This window comes from Eurypyga helias, unplaced genomic scaffold, assembly GCF_000690775.1.
Source record: "Eurypyga helias isolate BGI_N326 unplaced genomic scaffold, ASM69077v1 scaffold38187, whole genome shotgun sequence".
Lineage (NCBI taxonomy): Eukaryota > Metazoa > Chordata > Aves > Eurypygiformes > Eurypygidae > Eurypyga > Eurypyga helias.
Genome location: NW_010261742.1, coordinates 1 through 8356, shown reverse-complemented (window position 1 = coordinate 8356; position 8356 = coordinate 1). Strand labels below are relative to the sequence as shown.

Here is an 8356-nt window from a genome sequence, read left to right as displayed (position 1 = left end):
CAGCAGCAAGTTTACCAGCGCCATGCAAGTGTTGGGTTACTGCCCTGAGCTGTCCTACAACATAGCGCTGTGCTGCTACACAGCCAAGCAGTATGCCCTCGCCCTCAAACACATCTCCGATATCATAGAGCGCGGCATCCACCAGCACCCAGAGCTCAGCGTGGGCATGACCACCGAGGGCATCGATGTCCGCAGCGTCGGCAACACTCTGCTCCTGCACCGCACTGCCCTGGTGGAGGCTTTCAACCTCAAGGCAGCCATTGAGTACCAACTGCGCAACCTAGCAGCGGCCCGGGATGCGCTCACAGATATGCCGCCGAGGGCTGAGGAGGAGCTGGACCCAGTCACGCTGCACAACCAAGCACTAATGAACATGGACAGCCAGCCCACCGAAGGGTTTGAGAAACTGCAGTTTCTTCTGCTGCAGAACCCCTGTCCGCCAGAAACGTTCGGAAACTTGCTACTCCTCTATTGCAAGCATCAATACTACGACCTGGCAGCTGATGTGCTGGCAGAGAATGCCCATCTGACCTACAAACTGCTTACACCTTACTTGTACAACTTCTTGGATGCCGTTATTACTTGTCAAACTGCCCCTGAAGAGGCTTTCCACAAGCTGGACGACTCGGCCGGGGCACTGACTGAGCAGCTGAGAAAACTCACAAAGCAGGTACAGGAAGGTAGGCAAAGCTGGGATGATGAAGCTGTAAAAAAGGCAGTTAATGAGTATGATGAGACTCTGGATAAATATATACCTGTCCTGATGGCTCAGGCAAAGATCTACTGGGACATGAAGAATTACACAATGGTAGAAAAGATTTTCCGCAAGTCAGTGGAGTTCTGTAGCGAACAGGAGGTGTGGAAGCTCAATGTGGCTCACGTGCTCTTCATGCAGGAGAACAGGTATAAAGAGGCTATTGGCTTCTATGAGCCAATAGTTAAAAAGCACTACGACAACATTCTCCACGTCAGTGCCATTGTGTTAGCTAACCTCTGCGTTTCCTACATCCTGTCAAGCCAGAATGAAGACGCAGAGGAACTGATGAGGAAGATAGAGAAGGGAGAAGAGCTACTGACCTATGATAATCCCGATAAAAATATCTACCATCTTTGCATTGTCAATCTAGTCATTGGTACCCTCTACTGTGTGAAGGGAAACTATGACTTCGGTATTTCAAGGGTCATTAAAAGCCTGGAGCCCTATAACAAAAAACTGAGTACTGATACATGGTATTACGCCAAACGGTGTTTCCTGTCCTTGCTGGAGAACATGTCCAAGCACATGGTCATGCTACGCGACAGCGTTATTCAAGAGTGCATCCAGTTTCTGAAGCAGTGTGAGCTGTATGGAAGAAACATCCCAGCTGTCATTGAGCAGCCCCTTGAAGAGAAGAGGATGCACAGTGGGAAGAACACAGTTACCTACGAAGCCAGGCTCTTGCGAGCGCTGATGTACAAGATCATAGGGTGGACTGCCTAAATGGTGTTCCCGTACAGCAGAAATGAGAACTTTGTGTCTGTTCTTATGCTTGTGAGGTGATGCTCACCCTGGAAGTCCACAGTGGTAAGGGCTTTTCTTGACTGCTTACCTTCAAAGATCTTGGCCTGAGTTTTAACAACATTCAGTGGAAAATGGAATATTTGCATGAAATTAACATGCACCAAATAACTAGGGCCATTCTCAGTGATCTGTTATGTTAAACACACCTTAAGATGTGTTGACCAAGAACTTAATTACAGAAATAGCAGAGAGTTTTCACCTGTAAATTTTATCCTTCTGAAATTTTGACCAAGTTTCTTTTCATTGGTTGGCAGTGGAAAACAATGTGTTATCCATCTCTTCTAGCACAGAAATTGAAGAAACGGAGTGGTTTTAATTCTCTAATTTTTGCTTGTGTGTAAAATGTTTCTTTCTTCTGCTTTTTGCAAGGTATTTTTAATAAGTTACAGACCATGTTGATAGTATATTCAAACACAGAAAATGGCTTTATAATAAAAAAATCAGTCCTGCAAAGATTAATGTTGCCTTTTGCTCACTCGGTAATAACGCATGAGTATTCTGGGAAGTTGTATACCTAATACAGGGACCAGGAATATATTCCAGGAAGGGCATATTAGGATGGTACCTCAGTTTAGGTCTACCCTTACAGTAAAGTTCATTATGACTGGACATAACTGGCTTCAGTCATTGCCCAGTGCCGCCCCTCAGCTTCTGCACCCCGCCACATCTCCATGCCTGTGCCATCCGAGCAGCAGCTGTTGCCCTGCAGACCTGTTTAGTAGCTAGTGCTTACTTAACAACACGGTCCTCCATTTGCAGCCTGGCCTGCCCCTTTCATCCAAAAACCATTGTCAAAATATACCAGTCTCTGGTAAAAGACCTTGTGAATGGGAAATTATATTATTCTCCATATTTCTCAAAAAACATGTAGCTTCTGTTTCATGTGAAGCTTACTGCTTCTACCCTTAGATGGAGGAAATCTGCTTCTCAGTTTCCTCCACGTGTTACTGTTCCTGCATCTCTTAACACCTCTCTGAAACCCTGTTATTTGCTTAATTCTTTTACTTCGCATTTCTATCGCACTGGCATCAGAGAGTATGTTTTCTCAACAGTCTTCCCATACCTTTTCAACCATATTACATGTTCCACAGCCCAGTGAGACCAGAATACCTTTCAGTGTTTTTATGCAGGCTGGTTTTGTGCCCCATGGCTGCTGTCCTTCTTGTGTATTCTGCCTTCTGAAGCGATGTGTGACCTGACGATTTTTAAATAAGGATCAAAGATCTGCAGCTTTAACTCATTTGCTTACCTCTGATACTGGCTCCCTGAAGAGCTGTCAGGGGGGAATTTTGGAATCAGGCTGCATGTCCCTTAAATTCCTGTTTCTATGCTGTGGTTTACCTGGAAAGAAAAAGGACAGTATTTTAGAAAGTTGCTCTGTTATAAAGTGATAGAATACTTAATCCTTCCAGAGAGCTAGTGAATATAGGGACTGAATAGGCCTGCAACTATTTCAACAAATAGAGTCAACTCTGCTTATCTGCTGGGAGAGAAACCTGTCAGGGCTGAGCATCTCCTCTGTAGCTAAAGAAACCAGCTGTGGGTTAGGTCTTGTTACAGTTTGCCCAAAACTTCCTGTAACAGTGAAGTAAAACCAAACGTAACAGTGTCAAGATGGGAAAACGTTCTGGAGAGGTTATGGAGCAGGCAGGAGATGCTGTGAGGTGTCCTAGAGAGGCCTCCATAGCTCATTACTAGCCCATAAAGCCCCCAATTACAGCAATATTTAATATTTCCCACAAGGAAGACACCCGTGATTTCAAATCTTGTTCACCTCCATGAAGCACAGCAGCAGGCTGTAAAGTATGTTTCTAATTTACAGTGGAATTGTATTATAGATTATGCAGCATAAACAGCATGACCTTTAAAAAAAAGTTTTTAAAAGTCACGCGACATAACGATGTCTGAAGCGCAGTAACAGGCAACGGCTTAGGGAACGTCAGCCCCCCGTTTAATATTCATCGTGCGTATTCTGTAAAAGTCAGTGGACGCTTAAAAAAAAGATTTCACTTTGCAGTTCTGTGCCTGTGCAAATGTTGAATGCCCTCCAACGGAGACCAACGTGGAGACCTTTCCACGGCTGACTGTTCGGTGATGTTCACACGCTCTAGTGCTTTCCATACAACTGGTGCATGACTTCCATTAGGGCGCTGCAGCTGGAATTAGCTGCACTAAGCACTTCACCTCTTCCTGGCTTTCCACAGCCACACAGGGGTCCACCGCAAGGAAGCGGAGGTGACCGGGAGGGCCAGCTCTGGCACCTGCCCGCCTCCAGGGAAGGCACAGGGCCCTCTGCCGCAGGGTGAGAAGGGAGAACAGCCACACTCCCCATGGAAAAAAATCCTCATAAAAGGACATGGGGTTGTGCAAGGTGTGGCTGTTTTAGAAGATAGGGCTTGAGGGCAGTCAGCATGTCTGGAATTTGCTTCATCCAGATGCAATAGATCAGACGCACAAAAAGCCACTGGAGAGCCCTGGGAAAAATGTCAATAGCAGCTTTTTCCCTATTCCTCCCCTGTTTTTATCTGCTTTTCCTCCCAGGGTATCCTGTGCACCCAGACAGCCCAAGGATTCTAAGCAGGTTGGGTGATGCTGAACACCACGACCCCCACCCATGTGGAGAGGCCTCTGCTGCTGACAGGAGCGAGGGAAGCGGCAGATCTGAGTCACAACAGGAGGAGACCTGAGACAGGTGCTTCCTCCTCTGCTGCATCCATGGATGCTTCTGTGCGGGGTTTCCTCCCCATCCCACCAGAATTTTCCTCCCTGCCCACCACAGCCACCTCTGCAACAGCCACCCAGCTTCCCCGTGGCCACAGGTCCGGGGTCACACAGCCACTGTCTTTCGCAGTGTGTGTCACCACCACCAGCAGCAAGCACACATTTATAGCATCACCAACTGAAAAGCACTTCGGGCATGAAAACTATATAAATGTTACAACCAGTTTTATTACCATCTTTGTACTGCATTTAATGTCGCCACTATGTGACTTACGCACAAAACCACATTTTTAAAGGAAAGCGCGTATGTGTGTGTTTGGAGCAAGTGAGGACACTGAACAATGGTTTATGCCCCTTGAAAATATAGTAAAATCCACCTAAATTAATGCCCTAAGTCAGAACAGTTCTGTCCACAGCCAAAAAACTCTGCTTTCATTTGAAAGAATGCAAACCGAAAACACTACTGAGAAGGAGCTGACCATGTTCCCGGGAAGATGTGGAGGGTGATTGGCTGCAAATAAGCATGGATCGTGAAGCAAGAGCCTTGGCATTTTTTGGCGGGAGCAAGGAGGAAGAAGCCTTCAGCTCTCTGACACTGCATCAGTATCTGAAAGATGAGCAGTGCAAGATGTCTCCCTGGCACACCACGGCCCTACCGAGGCCAAACGCTAGGAATCTTTTTGAAATTTCTCTTTTTGAACCTCTTTTGCAGCTTGTCCTCTCAGTGCATCCTGTGAGATGTTCTCGTCCTCCAGCCTTAAAGGGCTTGTCCCCCGTGCTGCAGGTGACAAGCTGTATTGCACTGCAGCGTGCAGATCTTTCTCCCCTATTGCCTTCGCAGTAATGACAGTGCACGTTGCACAAGCAAAGGCCGCGAAATGCGGTTCTACCAGCAGCCTGCCTGCGCTGGCTGGCCGGAGGAGCAGGGCAGGCGTGAAGGGCCTGAGGCGTGATTTATTTCATGCCCCACCTTGAATGCCCTTGGTGCCCAAATCTCTGTAGTTAATCAAATGTCTGCTGACACCACCAGCAGAGCAGAAGTAGGGGATGCCAGGGACACTTGTGATCAGCTCTGCAATCAGAGCCAATAAAAAAAATTCAGAAATCAAGGATTGGCTGACTTTACAGTAAGACAGATATAAAAGATGAGACAATTTGTATCTTGTACAATTCTGGGAGGAGCACGAGTGGAGTCTTCCTTGAGGAAGTCAAGGGTGTTTCTACTGGGTAAGCACGCCCCATTAGAGGACGGACAAGGAGAGGAATGTTATGTCCCTAAAAGTGGTGAAGTTACAAGAATGAAAGCTGATTTGGGCAGCCCGTTCCACAATATCTTACCTACAACATCCTATTTTAGATGCCTGAGTTCAAAACTTCCACACATCCACATTGCCTTTAGCCTCCAGCAAAGGCAGTGGAGTCTGGCCCTGCCTGATGGTTTGCAGATTCGGGGCACCAATGCGATAATGTTGCTGTGTGGGCTGAAAGATAAGTACTGAAAGATCCATCTTCTCCTCACCCCCAGGCTTGTCTCCCTTTATCTCCCTTTGGCCTTTCAGAAAACACAAACTTCTCTAAATTTTGGCTTCTGCTAAATCCTGCTGTCTTCTTAAGGAATGAGTACACATGGGACAACACGCAACTTCTTCACATCACAGTGTGTAGTTCATACAGAGAAAAGATAAATACGTGAATACCATCTAGTTTACAAAGAACTACTTCCACAAAACAAATTTCCTGCAAAAGCACCTTTTAGCACAGAGAGCTGAGAGAGGATGGTAAAACACCACCTTCTTTCCAAACACAGCAAGGTGCCTCTCTCCTTGCACGCCCACCATGCTTACATGGCAGCCTCCAGCAGAGGAGGCTTCAGTGGGGTGCAGCCTGTGCCTGCAGAAGCTCGAACGCACCACACCAACGCTGACGCTCGTGTGCTGCGCGCCTTCGGTGGTGCCTGCACGAGCTGCCATGACAGCTTTCACGAACCGCAGGCTGGCATTTCTGAGAAGGCACACATGGCTTTTGTCACCGTGCCACTGTGTGGACGTGGACAATGAAAGCCAGCAGCAGCCAGAATGAACCTGGCTGGTGTCCTAGGGGTGGCGGAGAGGATTTATGCAAGTGTGGAAATGGTGAAAAGCGAGTTAGTGTTAAAACTTTCCCAGCTACTATCAGTTTGCTGCTAATCAGTAATACACAGACATCCAAGTGTGCACAGAGTCTGGGAGACACTGCAGATAAATACTGACATGTAACTGATACAACAAAAGCTGTTTTGCAGTCCTCTGCGCCTCGTTTGGACAGTGCAACCTACCCATGACTCACAAAGAAACATTTTCAAACCGAAGTAAAAGAGGCTTTCAGTCCTGAAAACTTTTAGGCTTTACTTTCAGCAAAACAGCTTTTTTTTTTTTTTTTTGGCTAATGCTTTTCCATTAAGTAGAAAAATTGAGACATTTGGACTCATTTTCCAAAGAACCTCTCAATTAGTGTCATTATCCTAGACCTTGCCTGAATTTAAACTAATAAAGCTCACTCATAGAGCAGACTTTGCCAAATCCAACAGCTTCAGTTCAGAATGTTTCTATTTTAGAGGTTCTTCACCTAAATTCAGAATGGTTTATAACCCAAACTGAAGCACAGGGAAGCCAATAAAAAAGATCCCATTGACTTCAATGAGCTTTAAATTGGCACCTTAGAAAAATATCCATTTTCATAGCCTGCTATTTCAAGCCATCCAAGAGCAGTTTCTTTGAAGTACTGCAATGCTACAAGCCCAGTCAAGTCAAATTCAGTGACAAAAAAATCCCTTGTTTCCATCCACTTAAAATACTGCTTAGAAAACAGCTAGTCCCTCGTCACCCTGGGTGCAACCACTGCACGTTAAGACACCATTGCTGTTGCATGAGAGGCCAAAGGGGATCCTGATCCCCCATGGAGGCCAGTCAGGCACAGCCTTCACTGGCAGCCCAGGCGGCCCACCGTGGCTCCAAGCACAGGGCTGAGGCCTTCTGCCCATGCAGCCTAGGATGGGGTTGGAAATAGATGATATTTAAGGTCCCTTCCAACTCAAACCATTCTATCATTCTACGATTGCACTTACAGCACAGCCCCGAGAGACACGCACATCCCAACAGCCACCCCACGGCTCCAAGAGGGAAATCGAAAACACGAGTGCCAGATTTTCTTCTGGAACATGGGAATTATCACTCAGCACTGCAAATTTTAAAATTCCCAGGATGAATGCACACACTGACTCTGAACGGTCTGAGCTTCTCCATGGTGTTTTGTCTTCTGCTGCACATAATCATCCCCTTCTCTGAATTTCAGCCTTTCTTGCTGCCTACCTTCTCCTTTCCCGCAACTCTGCCTCTAGGACCCTTGCCATCCTGTGTCACAAGCAGGGAACAGGTTGACTAACAGCTTTTTATGACTCGGTTTTATTTTATATCCCCCTTTCCCGTGGGAGAGGGCAGAAGGAGTTGGCTAACACTCAGATCCTGTTGGGTTGAACTGTTTTCGAACAGTCGTCTTCCAAATTAAAATTAACACAGCTTGGATTTTTCTTAACTGCATTTCTCTGGTGCCTCAGAGAGCTCTTTGTGTCCTCCTCCCCTGATTCACGGCCGCTCAAACAGCCGGCAAACAGAAACGCAAGAGCTCTGACATGGCGTATCTGATGTTCTTGCTCTGTCAATGGTATTTATCACTGCAGCTCCCGTGCGGAGCGGGAGGGTCTGCTTCTCCATCAGAGCTGAGGGTCGGGGGTTTCAGAGCACACATAAATCCTTCGCTGTCCCCTGCAGAGCGGGTCAACGCGCACCGCATTTTTAAAACAAAAAAAAGCCCCATCTCCCGATGGCTGTCACCCGCCCGCTACCGGCGGGGGGAGGGGCGCCACCCGCCGCTCCGGCACAGCCCGCGCCGCTGCCCCGAGGTGCGAGGCAGGTGTGGAGACAGCTCCGTTAGGAAGCGCCGCCTGATTTATCGGAGCGGCATCATTCTTCCCCTGGCAGCACCCGCCTTTGTGTAACCTTCAGGGGGAGAGCCGAGCTGCCATGCTCCAGCCGTGCT

General features: G+C 47.4%; 1 protein-coding gene across 1 annotated transcript; it reads left to right on the top strand.

Annotated features, from left to right (window-relative positions):
• Positions 1–4: 4 nt before the first annotated feature.
• On the top strand, positions 5–1546 carry LOC104503653 (tetratricopeptide repeat protein 30A-like; the record flags this gene model as incomplete). Its single annotated transcript, XM_010155484.1, has 1 exon — positions 5–1546. A coding segment is annotated over one exon (1476 nt), but the record flags the coding sequence as incomplete, so codon positions are not given.
• Positions 1547–8356: the final 6810 nt, after the last annotated feature.